This window comes from Somniosus microcephalus, chromosome 7 (genome assembly GCF_052327205.1).
Source record: "Somniosus microcephalus isolate GS21.2 chromosome 7, FLI_Smic_1.0, whole genome shotgun sequence".
NCBI lineage: Eukaryota > Metazoa > Chordata > Chondrichthyes > Squaliformes > Somniosidae > Somniosus > Somniosus microcephalus.
This window is the reverse complement of record NC_140993.1, coordinates 198,367,629-198,389,510: the sequence shown is the minus strand read 5'-3', so window position 1 is coordinate 198,389,510 and position 21,882 is coordinate 198,367,629. Positions and strand designations below refer to the sequence as shown.

At 42.1% G+C, this 21,882-nt stretch overlaps 1 protein-coding gene across 2 annotated transcripts in view; it reads right to left on the bottom strand.

The window, feature by feature from the left end:
* Positions 1–1,432: 1,432 nt before the first annotated feature.
* Positions 1,433–21,882, bottom strand: part of med30 (mediator complex subunit 30) — a 68,238-nt gene continuing 47,788 nt past the window's right edge. For both annotated transcript variants that reach the window (XM_085993302.1, XM_085993301.1), the window contains one exon: positions 1,433–6,574. In XM_085993302.1, the coding sequence (XP_085849428.1) occupies positions 6,479–6,574 (96 nt within the window). In that variant the 3' untranslated portion in view covers positions 1,433–6,478. The remainder of the gene's footprint in view (positions 6,575–21,882) is intronic.

Genomic DNA, 21,882 nt, shown 5'->3' with positions numbered 1-21,882 from the left:
TATGAATTAGTGAAAATCTAATACAGGAAACTTTCTGATATCCGGCACTGACGGGACCGAGCTGGTGCCGTAACATCAAAAGTGCCGGACATACCAGAGTTAATGTTTAAACACAGAACTGAGAAGCTCCGTGTGAATCAACAAACCCTGTTGCTTAGCAACAGCTTCAAAACAGTCAGCTGCAGCTGCAAGCGTCTGTAGCTGAAGCTGTTGCTATAGCTACAGACCTTACAGTGCTTGACTGGGGAAAAAAAAAGCAACGAGAACTAAAAAAATATAGAAAACGGCTCCTGATTTTTGCCGTTAGATCGAGTATTCCGGACATATAACCTCCAGATAAACCAAAGTTTCCTGTACAGCACTTTTGTTATTAAGGCGACAAGTCATGGACGTAGAGAAAGACACAGACAATGCTTCCGGCAGTGCAAGGAATTATTTCAATTTCAATTTTGTCACATAACCAACAGTGAAATAAACGCCATCTTTCCCCACTTAAACTGAAGTCATGCAACATTAAATTTGATCTATATTTGGATCCTGCTCCATTAATTTTTGATAATTGAAGTGCTTCCTGTGTAGCTTTGTTAAAAAAAATCCAACTGATGGTTCTGTGATCTTGCACCTTATTGTACCTGTGATTAGTCACATTAATCACTCATTAATTACCAAGAGTTAGATAGCAAAGGTTTCAGTGCATAAACAAGCTTAATTATTGGTACAGACTGGTGTATCTAGAATTATATTTATATTTAAACCATAATTTTTCACTAGAAGACTTCTACTGTTATAAAAAATTAATTGCATTTAGGAAATTAAATGTAATATAGTGTGGCGGAGCCACCAAGGGTCTCAGAACAATTAGTAATAATCCCTTTAACTAGTGTAGTGCAGCCGCGGACTGCACCTTTAAACTGCCTGTTAACTGTACTGTGTTTTCCTGCACTCCACGTGATGACGTCATGATGCCGATCACGTGACCACAAGTGGCGCAAAGAACGCGATGATGTCAGCTTCCAGAATCTTCCAGTAGTCGTCGAGTGCCCAGCAAGCTGAATAGACCCGTGTACCGTTTCTCCTGTAGTTTCCCTGTTAACTTCGTTGTTCATTAAAAACTGTTGATTTGATTCGAGTCGAATACCTTATTCAGATAGGAACCTTCGTTCCTACAATAGAATCATTTCTAGACTTGAATCTTTTACATTGGGAGCTAGAAGTGCTGTGATCACATAAACTGGACAAAATTACCAGTTCCTAGTCTTTGTGACATGTCTGGTTTATGTCCTCCTTCTCCCCTCCCCACACATTCCAAGCACTTAAAATCTATCTTCCAAACTTTGTTCCAAAGCATGTTGAAGCTCCAATTGTACTGGCAACAAACTTATACAAGCGCAAATCTGTGTGCCAAATTCTGCATTAATATTAAACACAGCAGTTTATTTCAAATTTATTTATTTGGATGTTTAAAAGATTCCACCCAGAAGTACATTTCAAGCAACTAAACATTTTTGTGGTTTGCTTAAAACAAAGGCTTCAATAAAGTAAAATATTGGTATTTCATTTATTGTGTTTAAAGTTTTCAGTTGACATTCCAAATCTTCCTCACAGAGTAAAAGGTCAACAGAAATTTTCCATCATTAGAATCATCTGGTTACATATAAATGTAGACATTGTATGGGTCAGAAGGTGAGCTTCTCTCTCCAGGTTTTAATATTAGTCTCCGAAACAACTAGAAAATATATATATACTTCCAGCATATACAGTAGTTATACAAGAGGCTCAAGGAACATATTTCGAGGTGCAGTTTGAGAGAAAATACAAAAAGCAGGATTAAAAAGCACAGACTTTACACATGCACATTTAGGTTTACAAAAGGACATTGCAATACTCAACTCCACAGTTGTGTGTTTTAAAGCAATGAAGATACAAAAACCTTAGTTTACCAATGTCTTTTAATGCTGATTGTGAAAGCATACTGCTGAATTTATGAGAAATTTCCATGGAGCTTAAAGCAGTATTATTTTTGTCAACTCAATTTTATGTTGACTAACAATGAAAATCATGTACATTATGTAAATACTTCAAGCCATACTTTGTCTGGGTGGTACAATGGGTTATCACATTGTTCTTTCACCACTGGGATCTCAAATCCAATCCAATAAATGATAACCAATTTTTATAAAAAGGATCAAGTATTCTTAAAAGTGATTAAAAGTAAATCAACTAAGTCAACCCTTTCCTTGAACTCTAATACAAAAGCAAATTTCTGCGGATGCTGGAAATCTGAAATAAAAACAGAAAATGCTGGAAATACTCAGGTCAGGCAGCATCTGTGGAGAGAGAAACAGAGTTAACATTTAGGTCAATGACCCTTCGTCAGAACTAGAAAAAGTTAGAGATGTAACAGATTTTAAGCAAGTGCAGGGGCAGGGAAAGGGGGGAGGAAAGAACAAAAGGGAAGGTCTGTGATGGGCTGGAAGGCAGGAGTGATTAAAAGACAAAAGGTATAATTGTACAAAGCAAAAGGTGATGGTAATGGGACAGGTAAAGAAACAAAAGATGGGTCTAGAAAAAATTTGCAGGGCTACGGGGAGTGGGACCAGCTGAAGTGCTCTTGCAGAGAGCCACATAGGCTCGATGGGCCGAATGGCCTCCTGTACTGTAACCATTCTAAGTGGTGTAAAAGTAAATAGCAGAATCACCAACAGCTGCCATCTGAAAGAAATAGGGGCAGAGGTTATAGTCTGAAATTGTTGAACTCGAGTCCAGAAGGCTGTAAAGTGTCTAATAGAAAGATGAAGTGCTGTTCCTCAAGCTTACATTGAGCTTCACTGGAACAGCGTAAGAGGTCGAGAACAGAGGGGTCAGAGTGGGAGTGGAGCAGAGAATTAAAGTGACAGGCTGCAATAAGAGACTAGAAAATGCTATACTAGGAGACAGAAAAGTGGAATTACTGCCTCAAATTCTGAATTGATAACTGCAAGAGAGAGAATTCTAGTCCTCCTTCAGAATGATCTGATCAAAATTGTGCACTGGGATCTGGGCTTGGTTACTTCATGTAGTTTTCTCAGTTCAATCTCCTTGCAACTTACTCCAAATAAAGATTCTTCTCAAATGGGGGAAAAACCAGGAAACTATTAAGTGATATTAGCCCTTTTCTACGATCCTGTAACTTTCATTAGTTTAGAATGCCAGACCATAGCTCAGTGTGAAACTGCCATTGCACATCCACATTAACAGAAGCTGTTCCTCGAGCTTCATTGGACACTGTAAGAGGCCGTGAACAGAAAGGTCAGAGTGGGAGTGGAGCAGAGAATTAAAGTGCTGGGCGACTGTGGGCAGCTTCTGCACAGGGTAGAATGAATCGCAGGAACATCCGAGATTCCAATATGCATCGTGCACAAACACAAGGGTAGCCACTGCAAATAGGAAAATAAGAGTCCCTCAGAAAATCAGCTAGTAAGCATTTGCCCTAAAAGGAGTTCTTGCTAATTAACATCGAACTCCAAAAGTTGACAGCACTTTGGTGATGACCACTGATGAGTTTATTACAAGAAGCAACACGAATAGCCTAAATTTATGCAAAGTAAAGCTCTCAACGTAACTCAAGTTAGCAGCAGAGTTCATTGGACGGTGACTTCACTTATCTCATGAAACCACAGTTATTGTAAATCTTCTGAAATTTAATTAACTTGGAGGATGAAGGGATGTGGAAAAACAAACTTTAAATATAAAATCAAGCAAACCTTCCTTCAGACGCAGAGACACAAGCCCAAAGGTATACACATGTTCACTACATGAGATACAATGCTCATACATATCTCAGAGGGAAATAAATCCCATCAAAGAATGACAAATGTAAATTACCTAATTACAATTAAATTTGAGAGCAAAGATACAAAAGTGTGACAGTTGCCAATTTAGCACTTACACTGCTTTAAACGAAAGTACTCCAGGTTTTAGAAGGCGAGACCACAATGAGAATGAATCAAAAAAGGGATAAACCAGTTGAGCGTGAAGTATAAATGAGGGGAGATTAGGGAATTATTCATAAAAACAGAATCAGCCTTGCAATGTATTCACATTATATTTCACTTATGCAACAACTTTAGGGACTGAGAGCCACATTAGGTTAAAGTTAAAGGAGAACATGCTTTTCACAATTAAAAGAAAAGCTATTTCAAATCCCAAAGCCAGATCAACACCAGGGCACAACACGTCATTCCAATGCTACTGAACATTCATAGTAAGACAGTGGCATAGTAAGATGTGAATCAATTACAGGCAATAGCACGGTGCATAAGAATAGTAAAATGACTGATACAGTATAAAAATTTCTTCACTTTGTCCTCATCACCCTAATTGCTACAATAAAAAAGTGGCCCAAGGGCAAAAGGTCACTATACAGTAGCTCAGTTTCAAATAACTGCCCCCTCCCGTTTCTTACCCAAATCTGGTTTACACTACCGACGATGAATCTAATCTCGGCCTTTGCACTAAACCTCTGTCCCAAACATACATTGTGAAATTACTGGTTGATGAATGCTGGAGGAGAAGGATTCCTATTAAACCAGACTAGTCCAATTTGAAATCAGCAACTTCTAAGTAGGTAAACAAATCTGAATTGTTGGCATGTGGCTCAAATCAAAAACAGCTAGTACTGTAATACAGTTCCGATCTGCATTTACAGTTGTAGTGCAACTCTACCAATCGATTCCTTGCACTTTATACCACATGTGCTGAGGCTGTGCCAGAGGAATAGAATGAGTCATGGATAAACATTGAAAACATGTTGATCCCCCTAGTGAGTTAAGAGGTGACTCTCAAAGGTTATGTTTGTTTCTTTATAAAAAGGGACAGGGAGCAATGCAGCAGCTTTTTGATATCAGAACAGAAGTGATATTCTTAGTGTTTGAAGAATAAAAGCAATTCTTTCAGCACTGCATTATCTACACAGATTTTTTTTTTTTTTTTAATAAATAAAAAGGTTTATTCAGATACCTGCAAATTAAGAAACTTTGCATTCAATAAGAATGTGTAGTAAACAAGTTTGGTAGAGCTCATGGGATGTGGGTACTTTGAAAAAGCTTTCAGAACTCAAAGGTTTAAAGTTCAAAACAAACAAAAACAAAATACGACACACAATATATACTGGACACTGAATCTTTCATTAATAAAATGCAGATTTTATCTCGATAAATATAAGGTGTTGCTCTCGGTCATTAATCCTCTCAGTAGATCATCTTCCTGCATCAATGTGGAGTGTCAACATTGGCAGTGAATAATGTCTCCTTCCCCCAAAAACTAAGACCCTAGATAAAATTACAACTATCTGTATATTATAAAATATAACTGATTTCAAGGCTGTAATTTAATTGCCAGGTTCAGCTAACCATCATAAACTGCTTGAGGTTTGTTCTTGTGGTTCATGATGCCATCTGAACCCTGTTGATTCAACTTACCTTGTACCCTGTATAGTAATTAGTCCCAGGATTCAACTATTTTCTATGGATGTGTGAAATAGCTGTTCATAGTTGCTCACATTTTCCCAATAAACATATCCTCTATGTATTATTTTATAAAACTGACCTTAAATTATCTAAAATATTTTTATTTTTTATTTTTTTATTTTTTTTAAAAACAGTACCTTAGAACAAATCAAGTGTAAAATAAAGATTTGTCAAAATAAAGATCTGCAGTTTAGCGGCAATAAACAACTAATTTTCCAAAAAGCTCTCTAAAGATTAGGATTTTTATACAATAGGAGGAATGAACTGGAACAATATAGTTCCATGGATCAGGATTTCTATGTAAGGGAATGGATTGGAACAGTGTTTTACAGATCAGGGTTGCTGTACAACTGGAGTTACGTATTGGAAATCTAAACTTGGATTAGGTATGAGTTTCTCTAAACTCATTTTTAAGTTTGAAAGGTTGTGCAGCATGTCCAGTTTCAAAGACAGCAGCAGTGGACATTGCAGATTTTAAAATCTAATCAGGACACTAAGAAACAAAGGGCTCAGCTGCAAATGTAACATGAATTCTCAAAAGGAAGAACAAACACAAACTTGATTGTGACAGAAAGGTAAACACACTAATCCCATGGCCCCAGCGATCAGCTACTCTGGATGGGAGTGTGGGTCAGAGATAGGGCTGCCACATATAGTCACAATGACCCTTTTAAGCATTGTGCCCAGTTCTCCGTGGGATTTGTGTTTTTACCCTTATACTGTGTCAACATGGATAACCTGGTATTTGCTACACAAGTACATTAAGTATGTTTTTAAAATTAATATACTGTAAAACAAAGTGACCTTCAGCGCTGGATAAGTTTTTCTGTGCACATCAAGGCACACTTTTTTTTTGCATACAGATTTAAAACTGCACATCAGCCATCAACAGGTTAGCAGGTGCTGGCTTTGATTATCGCCATAAACGTGCATATGTTCAGTCAAAATACTAACAGGTCAAATAGTTTGACTCAGTTTCTCATTGCTAGCATTGCATTAATGTCCCAAATCAGGTTCCGTAGTTGATCCATTATTTGCTTCAGCTGCTGGTTTTTCTGTTTAAGTTTCTGTAAAGAAAAAATGGAAAACATTCAGGGAAATATCACCTCTCAACAACTGGCATCATGTCTTTCACTTTATTTTTGTCATACCCACATGGAGATAAGCAATCTCATTTGCTGCAGGACACACCCTGGGAAATAATCAATGGGAAATAATTCCACGCACAATAGTCCCCTTGGGAATGTTTTCATTTACAGGATTGCAAACCTATGTATGTTTGGTGTGTGTACGGGACCTAGGCAGTGTTTTCCCAGAAGAGATCCCCTTTCAGTACTTCTTGTGAAGGGGGGCAGGGGGAATGTGAAACACGGTGGCATAGTGGTTAGCACTGTTGCCTCACAGCGCCAGGGACCCGGGTTCGAATCCGGCCTCGGGTGACTGTCTGTGTGGAGTTTGCACATTCTCCTCGTGTTTGCGTGGGTTTCCTCCGGGTGCTCCGGTTTCCTCCCACAGTCCAAAGATGTGCAGGTTAGGTTGATTGGCTATGATAAATTGACCCTTAGTGTTAGGGGGATTAAATACGTGGGGTTACGGGGATAGGGTGGGATATGTGTAGGGGTTACGGGGATCGGGTGGGATATGTGTCGGTGCAGGCTCGATGGGCCGAAATGGCCTCTATCTGCACTGTGGGGTTTCTGTGATTCTGTGAAAAATGGTAAAGACTAAAAGGTTTGATAACATTATTAGATCTGTCCTACATCTGCAACTTCATCATACCAAGTGTTAGTATATTTTTCAAATGCCCATACCAAAGAGACCAATAATACAATTCTTCAAAAGCATAACTACAAACCATTACCCACACTTGTTTCCCCCTCCCTTTATTCCTGTGGAGATTCGAGAAGGAATACACTGGATTCCAGTGACAGTACTGTTACGTTCAGCTGTAAGATGGTAATAATGTGGTATAGCTATAGTGGGATGCACAAAGGTTCTCAGACCACCTATTGTACATAACCACCAAAAGAAATGTAGGGTAAATAACGTGGTTGTAGTTTGCACTGTGCAAAAATCCCAGGATTTGATGGAAAGAAGGTCAGGCTTGGGTACAATTACATTATTAAATAAATCCAAAAGTTGAAACTTTTTACACTTGTGAAGGACTGAATCCTTTTCAACTAAGTTTAAAATCTATTTTGGAGAAACTCCTCAGGGTTCTGAATGTCTCCAGCTTCAACTCTGTTGGGAGGCTGGCGGAACCTCAGTTACGCTAGGTATCTGTTGTTTGAGAATTTTCTTAGTACCTTATGAGGGATAGAATTTCTGTCCGACCTTTTCAAGGCAAATGACGGGCTGGAGGCGTGGACTCGCTAAGCCGGGAATTGCCACTCCTGGACCTGGAAGGAGGTCTGGCAGTGTAGTGGCGGCCGCTATGTCCAGTGAGGTGGGTCATACCAACTTCCACAATTAATTTAATGGATTAGCCCTCTTGCCAGGCCCCCCTCCCCTTGGCAGGCAGAGGCTGATGTTGGCACAGCGGTTTTTTTTTTTTTTTAAATATTTGTTCATGGGATGTGAGCGGTGCTGGCAAGGCCAGCATTTATTGCCCATCCCTAATTGCTCTCGAGAAGGTGGTGGTGAGCCACCGCCTTGAACCGCTGCAGTCCATGTGGTGAAGGTACTCCCACAGTGCTGTTATGGAGCGAGTTCCAGGATTTTGACCCAGTGACAATGAAGGAACAACAATATATTTCCAAGTCAGGATGGTGTGTGACTTGGAGGGAAACCTGGAGGTGGTGGTGATCCCATGCGCCTGCTGCCCTTGTCCTTCTAGGTGGAAGAGGTCGCGGGTTTGGGAGGTGCTGCCGAAGAAGCTTTGGCGAGTTGCTGCAGTGCATCTCATAGATGGTACACACTGCAGCCACGGTACGCCAGTGGTGGAGGGAGTGAATGTTTAAGGTGGTGAATGGGGTGCCAATCAAGCGGGCTGCTTTGTCTTGGATGGTATCGAGCTTCTTGAGTGCTGTTGGAGCTGCACTCATCCAGGCAAGTGGAGCGTATTCCATCACACTCCTGACTTGTGCCTTGTAGATGGTGGAAAGGCTTTGGGGAGTCAGGTGGTGAGACACTCGCCGCAGAATACCTAGCCTCTGACTTGCTCTTGTTGCCACAGTATTTATGTGGCTGGTCCAGTTAAGTTTCTCGTCAATGGTGACCCCCCAGGATATTGATGGAGGAGGATTTGGCGATGGTAATGCCATTGAATGTCAAGGGGTGGTGGTTAGACACTCACTTGCTGGAGATAAGTAATTGTCTGGCACTTGTGTGGCGTGAATGTTATCTGACACTTATCAGCCCAAGCCTGAATATCGTCCAGGTCTTACTGCATGCGGGTGTCTGAAATATGCCCTCCCACTGACCCTGCAAATTCCGGCAATGTTGGTGCCGGAATAACCACCAGAATAGAGACCTGAGCAATTATAGTTTCTTTCTCAAATACAAGTCATTTTAATTGTACGGTGCATATACCAAATTTCATTACCCATGTTAGTTTTCCCCTCCCAATTTGCTACCCTCCTGAAAGTGGCAATTATTCAAGGGTGAATCTCGACAGCAAATGCTGGCAGGCTAATCATATCGGGGATCATCATAGCCAAGCCTGATCCTGTTCTCGCCCAAAGTCTGTTGGCCAGGAGTTGCTGGTCAAATCTCATTTATCCCAGGTTTCTGAGGCCAACTGCAGTAGGTGTAGTCATGCTGACCGAAATTGATTAACTCAGCACAGGTTAGGGATTGCATCGGAGATCTTCCAGGTTGTATGGCTCACCTACTTACTCAGAGTAGCCCGAGGCAGTATTGCTAAGATACTGAGGGGGAAAATCTCTTCTCATAGAAGGGAGAGCACAATAAGGTAGATGGTTCTGTGCTTGCTCATTTTTGAATGAGGAGGGTTAAAACCTGGTGATGTTTAGGGGAATGTAGTTGTGGTGTACTACTGAACCACCAAATCCAAGGTTCAGGCAAGACAAGGGAATGGGACATAGCAAATGGCCTTGGTATGCCTGGGTGGTCAGGGTGGGCCAGGCTGGGGAGAAAAGAGAGAAAAAAACCTGCAGGGTTCCAACTCCTGACCTTTATCCAGTGATCCTACAAGCGTGAACACTGTTTGTTTGAGTAGCCTGCTGATAATCACTATCTGGCTCACTTAACAAGTACTGTACAGCTACTTGAGCAAGGTATTAAAGGGTTTTTGGCATTTTGGAACTCTACCTTGGTATGAGTTACTGCTTTAAGGGGAAGGAAAGAAAATACTGATGAAACATTAAATTGGTGTTAAGGATGGATTATTTAAATTCTTGAATGATCACAACTGTAATGTATACAACATTGAAGGGACTACTTTGTATAGCGATACAAACACAACAAATTGGCGACGAGAATTATGAACCTACATCTTCCTATTCTGGCATCGCATCCAGAGGACACCGAAACTTGGAAGAAAGGAGCGAGAAGGTAAAGAAAACGGAGTACGCTTGCTAAGCTAGGCAGGGGATACGTAAGTCAAGTGAAAAGTGCACAGGACTTGCATGACGCTAGCTAACTAGTAAAGAAAGAAAAACGGGTTTGGAAAATAAAATTGGCGATGATTGGCATGATTGCAGCATTTGATAGCAACATTGAAGACTGGGTAACTTATATTGAAAGAGTGGAGTTGTACTGTGAGGCTAACGGAGTGGAGGTAGAAAAGAAAGCCACTGTATTGCTGAGTGTTATGGGCGCAAAGACATACAGGCTACTACGTAGTTTATTAACCCCTGAAAAGCCAGCAAACAATGTAGTGTATGTACCTTTAAGAGCCCCCTGTGTACTGTGTAATGTAAAGTCAAGAAAAAGAAAAAGCTGTGGTTTCACCAGCTAGCCAAGCTGGTGGCAGGTACTGCAATAATCCTTCCTGGGCGTCGGGCTGGGGCTCCAGCGGCTGGCTCTGTAGCTAGGCCAAGCAGCGAAGGCGGAGGCAAGCAGTAACAGACAGGGAGGGAGCACTCGGGAGACGGCCGGCGCTGCAAGCAGGTCGGCGTTCAGGCCTAGCAGAGAGTGTCCGGCGCGAATGAGTCTCCACCTGTAAATAAATAAATAAAAAAGGGAAACCCGCAGGAAACAGCGTTGTCATCGGCAGCAGCGGCGGGGAAGCGCGGGAAGCGCCATATCTTTTCTGCAGAAAAGAAAGAAAAGCGCGGGAAGCGCCATTTTTTTTCTAGGATGCCTAAGTCTGGCAATATTGATGCTTTTGATAACGAGATAGAGGATTGGACCACATATGTGGAAGGAGTGGAGGTATATTGCACCGCAAATGGAATAGAAAATGAAAAAAAAGCGTCAGTACTTCTAAATCTAATGGGCGCAAAGACATATGGGCTGTTACGAAACTTAATCACTCCAGCCAAACCAAAGGACAAGAATTTTAAAGAAATTGTTGATACCCTACAGGAGCACTTAAACCCAACACTGCTGCTGATAGTGGAACGATTCAAATTCTTCAAGAGGAATCAACACAAGAATGAAAGTAACGCTGATTACCTCACCGAATTAAGAAAGCTATCAAAGCACTGCCAATTCGGGGCAAGACTAGCAGATTATCTTCCAGACAAATTCGTCTGCGGTCTAAGTGAAGGAACACAGAAAAGGCTACTTTCTGAAAAAGATTTAACACTGGACAAGGCTTTCAGTATGGCTGTATCATACGAAACAGCTGCAAGAGGAGCTGCAGAGATACAACAAAAGACACAGGACTTCGGCACCCATGAAATGACACAGGGTTTCGAGAGATGTTATCGCTGCGGCAGATCCACCCATGACCAGAGGGACTGCTGGTTCAAGGACAAAGCATGCAGGCAATGCGGAAAGATTGGACACATTGCACGGGTATGCCGATCTGGACAAAAAAATCCACGGACAGGAAAAAAAAAAATCAATAAAGAAAAGTACAGAAAGGTACAAATGGTGACGTACAGTAGCTCCGAAGACCAGAAGAGCGATAGCGACTCCGAAAACAAGAGACTAAGCTGCCTCAAATTACATAATGTAATTGCCAAAGAAGATTACCAGACCATTTGGGTTACCCTCACGATAGCAGGGTCCCCAGTTAAAATGGAGCTAGATACAGGATCAGCTCTGACCGTCATAAATCGACGGGATTACGAGCGGCTATTTCCGCATATACCTTTAAAAGACACATCCATTATCTTGAAAACATATACGGGGCAGAAAGTATACCCCAAAGGAAAAATAAGGGTGCCTGTTGTATACAACGGCAAGGAAATACAAAAGTTGTATTTATACGTTCTACAAGATGGTGGTCCACCGCTGTTGGGACGTGAATGGATCAGGAAAATACGTTTAGACTGGCACTCCATTCAGGCACTGACGGTGACCAGTAAGGAAAAAAACAATGATGACGTCATACCTGAACGATTAAAAGACATCTTGGCCAATGCCAAAGAAGTGTTTCAAGAGAAACTAGGGACCTTGAAAGGCATCACCGCCTCAATAAAAGTGGAAGATGCAGCAATTCCCAAGTTTTTTAAGGCAAGACCGGTGCCATACGCAATTCGTCCAGCAGTCGAGGCAGAGCTGGAGAATTTGGAAAAGGCAGGCGTATTATCCAAAATAGATTGGAGCAAGTGGGCAACACCCATCGTCCCAGTCATGAAGAAAGCGTTGAATAATGATAAATCTGAAGAACAGTGAAAAATTCGCATCTGTGGAGAATTCAAAGTGACTGTAAACCCGGTCCTTCACACGGTACAGTATCCTCTTCCGAGGATAGAAGATATTTTCGCCTCACTATCCGGAGGGAAACGTTTCACCAAAATTGACTTGGCACAGGCATATCTACAGATGGAGGCTGAAGAGGCCTCTAAAAAGTATCTCACGATAAATACACACAAAGGTCTGTACCAGTACAATCGACTGGTTTTCGGAGTAGCATCCACTCCAGCTATCTGGCAAAGAGCTATGGAGCAAGTCCTCCAAGGGATTCCGGGGACTCAATGCTACCTAGACGACATCCTTGTAACAGGAGAAAACGACAACGAGCACCTTGCCAATTTGGAGCGGGTGCTCACTAGGCTGAGAGAACGGGGCCTACGAGCAAATCGCCCCAAGTGCGAATTTTCCCAGAATCAAATATCACATTGTGGCCACATAATTAATAAGGAAGGGTTGCATAAGTCACCTGAAAAAATTGAAGCGGTCATAAAAGCCCCAGCACCTGAAAATGTTTCACAATTAAGGTCGTTCCTGGGATTAATAAATTACTATCATAAATTTTTACCGAACTTATCAACTCTTCTGCACCCTCTTAATGAACTGCTACAAACGGGAGTAATTTGGAAATGGAGCGAAGACTGTAAACGTGCCTTCCATAAATGCAAAGACTTAATCACGTCCAAAGAAGTTTTGGCTCATTACAACCCATCACTGCCAATCAGACTGGCGTGTGATGCATCCCCTTACGGCATAGGAGCAGTATTATCGCATAAATTCCCTGATGGCTCGGAACGGCCGATAGCTTTTGCGTCACGCTCATTGAACTCAGCTGAGCGTAACTATGCCCAAATCGACAGGGAAGCACTCAGCCTGGTATGGGGAGTGAAGAAATTCAACCATTACCTACACGGACAAAAATTTACCTTATTGACTGGCCATCAAGCCCTCATCTCCATATTCAACCCTAAAAAGGGTGTTCCCATTATGACAGCGCAAAGGCTACAGAGGTGGTCCCTTTTTCTAGGGGCACACCAATATAACATAGAATACAAAGGATCAAAACAGCATGGGAATGCTGACGGTTTATCGCGCATACCGTTGCCAACGGTAGAAGAAGCACCTACCGTAGACCCAGTGGAGATTTTCCACTCTACCATAGTCGAATGTCTACCAGTAACAAACTCTGCCATTGAAAGGGAAACTAGAAATGACCCGACTCTCTCACGAGTCTACGATTTAACAGTGAAGGGATGGCCAGCACATGGCGAACCACTGTTGCCAGCATTCTCGCAAAGAAGAGAACAGCTGTCAGTGTGCCGAGGAACCTTGATGTGTGGATCCAGAGTGGTGATTCCACCCAAACTCCAGGATAAAGTTCTAAAGGAGCTTCACGAGGGGAATCTGGGTGGAGTGAAAATGAAGAACCTAGCCAGGGCGTTTGTATGGTGGCCAGGTATCGATGGAGACATCGAAGAAATGACCAAGAGCTGCCTAGGATGCCAGAAGGTCCAAAACGCTCCACCACAAGCCCCTCTACATCCATGGGAGTGGCCCTCATCTCCCTGGCAAAGGGTACACATCGACTTTGCTGGTCCATTTATGGACTCAATGTTCTTAATCGCGGTTGATGCACACTCCAAGTGGCCGGAGGTAATAAAGATGTCCTCCACCACCACGGAAAAAACCATCACAGTATTAAGGACCATATTTGCCAGGAAGGGGCTGCCTGAACAGATCTGTTCTGATAATGGACCGCAATTTGTGTCCGAAGAATTCAGGAAGTTCTTAAAAAACAATGGGGTTAAGCACTACACGTCCGCCCCATACCATCCCGCCACCAATGGATTGGCTGAAAGGTTTGTCCAGACCTTCAAGAAGGCCATAAAGGCCATGGGTAATGAAGACATAAAACTTCAGCACAAGGTGGATAACTTCTTGTTTGCATACAGGAATGCAACACATATGGTTACAAACCAAACTCCCGCCATGATGTTCTTCAATAGAAGCCTAAGATGCCGGCTGGATTTGATCAAGCCAAACATCAGAAGGGACGTGGAGAACCGGCAATTTCAAGGCATGAATGAAAGGCCAACTAGAACCTTCCAGATAGGTCAACAAGTTTTGGCCCGGGACTACCGTACCGAGAAATGGCAGCCTGGAACTATCTGCACACGACTAGGATCGCTGATGTATACCGTGGACATCGGAGAAAGCATAATAAGGCGCCATGCTGACCAAATCATAGAGTCATCCGAAAAGGGACAACCTACACCACAACTCTATACGCCTAATGATGAAGTAGAGATACCCATATCTACCTCCGATCCGGTGATACTGGAACCCGATGAACCCGACACTGGCATTCAAGCCGAATCAGCCTTGCCAAAAGAACCTACTACACCACCAGAAACTACTACACCACCGAGGCATTATCCGGACCGAGTCAGGAAGCCTCCAGAGAGACTGACTTATAATCAATTAACTGCAGCAATGTGTAGGTTATTTTTCTTGTAACATGTAATTAATGATTACTTAAAATAATATGTACTGGTTGGCTAAAAGGGGAGGAATTGTAGTGTATGTGCCTTTAAGAGCCCCCTGTGTACTGTAATGCCGGTAATGGCCACTCGGGCTATATAAGCCTGTATATTGTGTTGTATCAGTTAGTTCCCCTCCAGACTTTGTTCAGTAAACACCTGTGAAACCAACTCCTGTCTTCAGTGTCTCTATCAACACACGGACACAACAAACAAAACATTCAAACAAATAGTAGACACACTCCAAGACTATTTAAGCCCCAGACCACTGCTCATAGCCAAAAGATTTAAATTCCATAAACGGAACCAGAGCAAAAATGAAAGCATTTCTGAATATTTGGCAAAGTTGCGCAAATTATCAGAACATTGCCAATTTGGAGTGAGCTTATCAGACGCATTGAGAGACAGATTTGTGTGTGGTATGCAAAGTGAAAGCACACAAAAGAAGCTCCTGTCTGAAAAGGATCTCACCTTGGAGAAGGCTCTAAGTATTGCAATTTCAATGGAAGCAGCACGTGGCGCTTTAGAAATTCAACAAAAATCCCTGGAATATTCCACTAACAAAATGTCACTGAAACAAAAGAAGTGCTATCGCTGTGGTAAAATGTCACATGACCACAATGACTGTTGGTTTAAAGACAAAGATTGCAGACAATGTGGCAAACGAGGGCACATTGAAAGAGTTTGCAAAGCAAAGAAGCAGAAAACTGATACAATACAGAGCAAAAAGGCACATCAAATGACTGAAAACAAGAAACCTTTCAAAGATAGATACAAGGTGGTACACTACGTGACTGGAGACAGTTCAGATAAAAAGGAAAATGTGACACAGACTCGGAGGAAGAGGATCTGGCTTGTCTAAAACTACACAGTGTGAAAGAAACAGAGGATCACAGAATAATATGGGTTATTCCAGAAGTGGCAGGAGTTAGGCTGAAAATGGAGTTGGACACAGGCTCAGCTTTAACAGTGATCTCTGTACATGGCTACAAACGACTGTTTTCACACATACCGCTAAGGCCAACTAAAGTACTGTTAAAGACATACACAGGACAAAGAGTGTGCCCCAAAAGGTAAAATAAAAGTGACAGTGACATACAAAGAAGAAAAAAATATCGCAATTGAACCTCTATGTAGTGGAAAATGGGGGACCACCATTGCTGGGACGCGAATGGCTCAGGAAAATACAGCTAGATTGGCACACCATCCAAGCACTGTTTGTGCCAGCAAAGGAGGACAGCAACGCCACTCCCGAGAGACTGTCACAAATACTCTCTGACTCTCAGGAAGTGTTCAAGAAGGGAATAGGAACGCTTAAGGGCATGAAAGCAAAAATTAAGATTGAGGAGAACGCAAATCCAAAGTTCCATAAGGCCAGACCAGTGCCTTATGCAATTCGCCCTTCAGTAGCAGAGCTGGAGAACTTGGAGCAGTTAGGGGTCCTGTCCAAGGTGGATTGGAGTGAATGAGCCACACCTATAGTTCCAGTGATGAAGAAAACCTCCAGCACAAAACCAGGAAAGCCAAGAAAAGTGCGTATCTGCGGAGACTTTAAAGTGACTGTTAACCAAGTCCTCCACACAGTACAGTACCCATTGCCTCGCATTGAGGACATCTTTGCTTCCCTGTCAAGAGGGGAACGCTTCACAAAGATTGACTTGGCCCAGGCCTATCTCCAAATGGAAATTGATGATGCATCAAAGAAGTACCTGACAATAAATATGCACAAAGGCCTTTATCAGTACAATCGGCTGGTATTCGGAATAGCATCAGCTCCTGCAATCTGGCAAAGGGCAATGGACCAAGTCCTGCAGGGGATCCCAGGTACTCAGTGTTATCGTGATGACATCATCATTACTGGCAAGAATGACAACGACCACCTTTCCAACCTTGAACAGGTGCTCATCAGGTTACGGGAGTATGGGCTCCGAGCGAACCGAGACAAGTGTGAGTTTTTCAAAAAGGAAATCTCATACTGTGGACATGTGCTTAACAAGGACGGTTTACACAAGTCTCCAGACAAGATTGAAGCTGTGATTAATGAAAATGTGTCTCAGTTGAGATTATATCTTGGACTGGTGAACTACTATCACAAGTTCTTGCCCAACCTATCCACAGTGTTACATCCACTAAATGCACTGCTACAGACAGGGTCACAATGGAAGTGGAGTGACAGCTGTGAACAAGCTTTTCAAGAGAGTAAAAGGCTCATTACTTCAGAAGAGGTGCTAGCTCACTTTGACCCATCCTTACCTATTCAACTGGCATGTGATGCTTCACCCCATGGCATTGGTGCCGTGTTGTCACATAAGTTCCCAGGCGGCTCAGAAAGACCAATAGCCTTTGCGCCAAAATCATTGACTCCAGCTGAACGCAATTATGCACAGATTGACCGAGAGGCCCTCAGCCTTGTGTGGGGAAGTCAAGAAATTCAACCACTACTTGTATGGTCAACAGTTTACACTGTTAACTGACCACCAGCCTCTCGTTTCAATCTTCAACCCAAGGAAGGGCGTTCCAGTGATGACGGCACAATGGCTACAGTGATGGTCACTCTTCCTAGGGGCTCACCTGTATGACATTGAATATGGCAACGCCGATGGTTTGTCACGTTTACCACTGCCGACCTCAGAACTACAACAGTTGACTCAGCCGAGGTATTTCACACAACAATAGTTGAGCAGCAACCTGAACAGCAGCAGCAGCCACAGCCCGACAAGCCCAAATCCCCCGGGGAGAAGGAAGTCATCGCAACAAAGGTTCTTGGAACAGTAAAGTGGTTCAACGTACGAAATGGCTATGGATTCATCAACAGGAATGATACAAAGGAAGATGTATTTGTACATCAGACTGCCATAAAGAAGAATAACCCACGGAAATATCTACGCAGTGCTGGAGACGGTGAAACTGTGGAGTTTGACGTAGTGGAAGGTGAAAAGGGTGCAGAGGCGGCAAACGTCACTGGTTCAGGTGGAGTTCCAGTTCAAGGAAGCCGATATGCCGCGGACTGAAATCGTTACCGCCGCTACAACCCTCGCCGCCGAGGGCCACCACGTAATTACCAACAGAACATTGAAGGTGGAGAGAAGAGAGTCTGGAGAGATGTTACCCAGAGAGGCAGAGGAGGCCTCCCCAGAGACTTGACTTGTAAAAGGGCTGTTGACAAAATAAAATGTTATGTTGGAATTTGAATTTTGGTACTGTAAAGACAGGCTCTGTATGTTAATTATAGAAATTTTGCGTTAATATACTATTAAACTAAAGGGGGAGGAAGGGACTACTTTGTATTGCGGTACAAACACAACAACTTAAAATCCTTCCTCTTTTTCTGGGATAATGGCATAATAAACCATACACTATTTGTTAATTCATCATAAAGCTGGCAATTTAATTAATACCCTCACACACATTATATTATAAAAAAGGATATAGATGCACTTGAAAGGATGCAAAAAAGATTTACAAGGATGATACCAGAAATGCGAGGTTATACCCATCAGGAAAGGATGAACAGGCTGGGTCTCTTTTCTCTTGTAGAGAGAAGGCTGAGGGGTGACCCAATAGAGGTCTTTAAAATTATGAAAGGCTTTGATAGAGTAGACACAGAGAGAGTGTTTCCACTTGTGGGGAAGAGCAAAACTAGAGGCCATCGATATAAGGTAGTCACCAAGAAATCATATAGGGAATTCAGAAGAAACTTCTTTACCCAGAGAGTGGTGAGAATGTGAAACTCTGCCACAGGGAGTAGTTGAGACGAATAGTATAGATGCATTTAATGGGAGGCTAGATAAGCATATAAAAGGAGAAGGGAATAGAGGGCTATGCTGTTAGAGTTAGATGAGGAAGGATTGGAGGAAGCTCGAGTGGAGCATAAACACTGGCATGGACTGGCTGGGCTGAATGGCCTGTTTCTGTGCTGTACATTCTATGTAATTCTATGTAACATATATTTATTAATTTGATTAACTGAGGCCACCTTCCAGCTAAAGGGATCCCCATTATGCAGATTTTACTACTGTTATAAAATATGTAATTATAAGTAGTCAGACTTTCATTGCTTGTAAAGGGTCAAGTGGCAATGATAAATCTACTTGCACTGTGATTAGCTTGGTTGAAGTATAAAGCTCACAAGCCATAGGACTGCAGTATGACATAATGGACACTGTAAAGCATATTGACGCAAGTGCAGGAAGAGAGAGAAAAAAAGTTTTGCATATAGCAATATGCATACTTGGAGTGGCACATCTCTCGGTTTCAAAAAGTTGAAGCAAGAAATTACACCATAATTTGCAACTATTGGGCTTTTTGAAAAAACAGAAAACCCATACTCGGGGCTCTCCCATTGGCTAAATACCCCACGTGGTGCACCAAAGACGCCAAGGTCTCAGATTCAATCCTTCGTCTAAGCAGAGTCTCAGCCAGACCATTGATCGGGCACCACAACTGTCCTCAGTGCGTACAGGTTAGGAAGAGGGAAAATTAAATAAAATGAAAAAGTCAGCAGATTTTCCATCCCTGACTGCTATTGAGAGAATGACGGATTGAATTTGGTCAAGGCAAAAGGAATATGTGGAATTGCACTAAATCATCAACTTTAGGCGATGAGTTCTCATCATTACTTAGCTTGTCAGAATTTGAGATTTAAATATCAATTACTATTTATACTCAGTTAATTTTGTTTGGAACTATACATGACAATTTATATATTAAATGAGATTTAAACTCCAGTGCAGAGACTAGCCAGCCGTTCTGTTGCTCCACACCCCCTCCAACAGTTTATTACTCTTCTGGTTCTAGCACACTTTGGTCACTTATTTAATTGTCCTCAATTACTGGCAGGCTCTCCACTTACTGCATAAAATGTTTACATTCATCCTCCCTTTCCATTTATTTATTTTCTCTTAATTGCCAATTAAGTGTCCTGACTTCCACCACTGCTATTCTTTAGCTAGCTATCAGAGTGGTGCAAGAGAACCCTGGGGTGACCTGCCCTCTGATTTTATCTCCCTGCAGGATAGTATCTGGCTTCAGGCTTGGTACCTCCTATATAGATAGGATATCCATGATCAGGAATTCACTGAAGCTACCTTTTGAATAAAGTAATTATGTTGCCACAAACAACGATGAAGATAATAAATAGAACAGACACTCTCACATAAATCAGGACTGAGTTAATATAAGTGCAAGATTGTGCTTTTGAGAACCTGTGACACCCAATTAAACTGAAGTAGAATGTTCTTTAAATTCATCCATCTTTTTACAAATGTTAAAAACCACCTCCAGAAAAAGAAAAACTATGCACCTTATAATAGCACACAGTAGTCAAACTGCCACATCATGTTATTTTCTAATGTTTCACCCAAAATAAAAGCCAAAAGTATTTTTTCAGGTAGATTTGAATCACGTCATCCATCTTACAAAGATAACACTCTTGGCCATTGTGCTGTTATCATAATGTTTCTCTTTAGAGCTGAATCTATTTACTACTGGAGTGCTCCAGTCTCGTGCATTAATAATGAAAGGCTCTCATGTCAGCTTCAAAACTTTTACAAGGCAGCAATAAACACTCTCCAGATCTTTGCATGAACTACTCTTATCAAGATTTGGAATTCTGAGGAACCTCGAATCACTAAACATCAAAGTCTCTGACAGGAATGTTGTTTAAACTTCCATCTCTTGTGGTTTGCAGCTGCATTGCAGCTAGGAAAGGAGGGATGAGGCCAACACCCCAGGTGACCTATATCTGGGGATCTAGCAGATTCTAAGGAGTCTGAGCAACAATGACTATGGAAAACCATGCAGATATATTCCATTGCCTCTATTTAAATTGATGTTTTAGTGCTCTTGCTAATGCAAAGATCTTTTTCTTTATCTTCCAAGCACTGTTGCCTCACAGCGCCAGGGACCCGGGTTCGAATCCGGCCTCGGGTGACATGGTGGGCCGAAGGGCCTCTTTCTGTGCTGTATAACTCTATAACTTTATGACTGTGTGGAGTTTGCACATTCTCCCCGTGTTTGCGTGGGTTTCCTCCAGGTGCTCCGGTTTCCTCCCACAGTCCAAAGATGTGCGGGTTAGGTTGATTGGCTATGATAAATTGACCCTTAGTGTTAGGGGGATTATATACGTGGGGTTACGGGGATCGGGTGGGATATGTGTCGGTGCAGGCTTGATGGGCCGAAATGGCCTCTATCTGCACTGTGGGGTTTCTGTGATTCTGTGATTCAGTGTGAAGTAAAAGAATGTGTTGAATGCGATTAGTACTGTCCTGCTGGGGTTGGACTGGACAGGCAGGTTTTAGAATGAGTTGTTTGGTGTACATTTTAGAGAAATTTCCAGACATCAATTGGTCTATATATTTTTTTAAATGCTGCAGCCTCCACTTCTATATTTTATGATGTGCAAGGATTAATTATTAAGGTTTAATTAAACTTCATTATTACAGAGTGTAGCAGTAAATATGTTTCGACTGGCCTTGGTATCCCTGGGTTATGAGTTACAAGGGGGAGGGGAGAAAGAGAAAAGGAAGAAAATAATTAGCTAGGGCTACTGTCCTGATCGCATTTGAAAACCAAAAATGTGAGGTCAAAAATCAGGCTCAGCAATGATAGTCAAATAGGTTGATGGAATTGTCTAGGTTCACACGAGGAATGGCCCATGGACAAGGAACCAGAAAGCGCCCATGGAATCCTATCCTCATACGAGTCACTACCGTTACGATAGCAGGAGGTGAACATTTTGAAGGGAAAAACAATTTACCTAATTTAGTTCTATGGATAATCCTGCGGCTTTACTATAGGTGCAGCAGCCACCAATATGTCTCATTCTTATTAGTTAAGTTTCTGGGAGCACAAGTCAAAACATAGTTTGTAAATCTCAGCATTTTGATTTGTATACATTTTGAAAGCTAAAAACATATGCTGGAAGGGCCTCGACTAATCTTTGACAATTCAGACATAGCACAAGTTATAAATAGCCAGCAGTGAAACCTCAGGTTCACCACTAAAATACTCCAGCAGCAAGGAACAGAAAGGCAAGCTAATTCAGAAGAAGGGTTCCTTGCGTACTC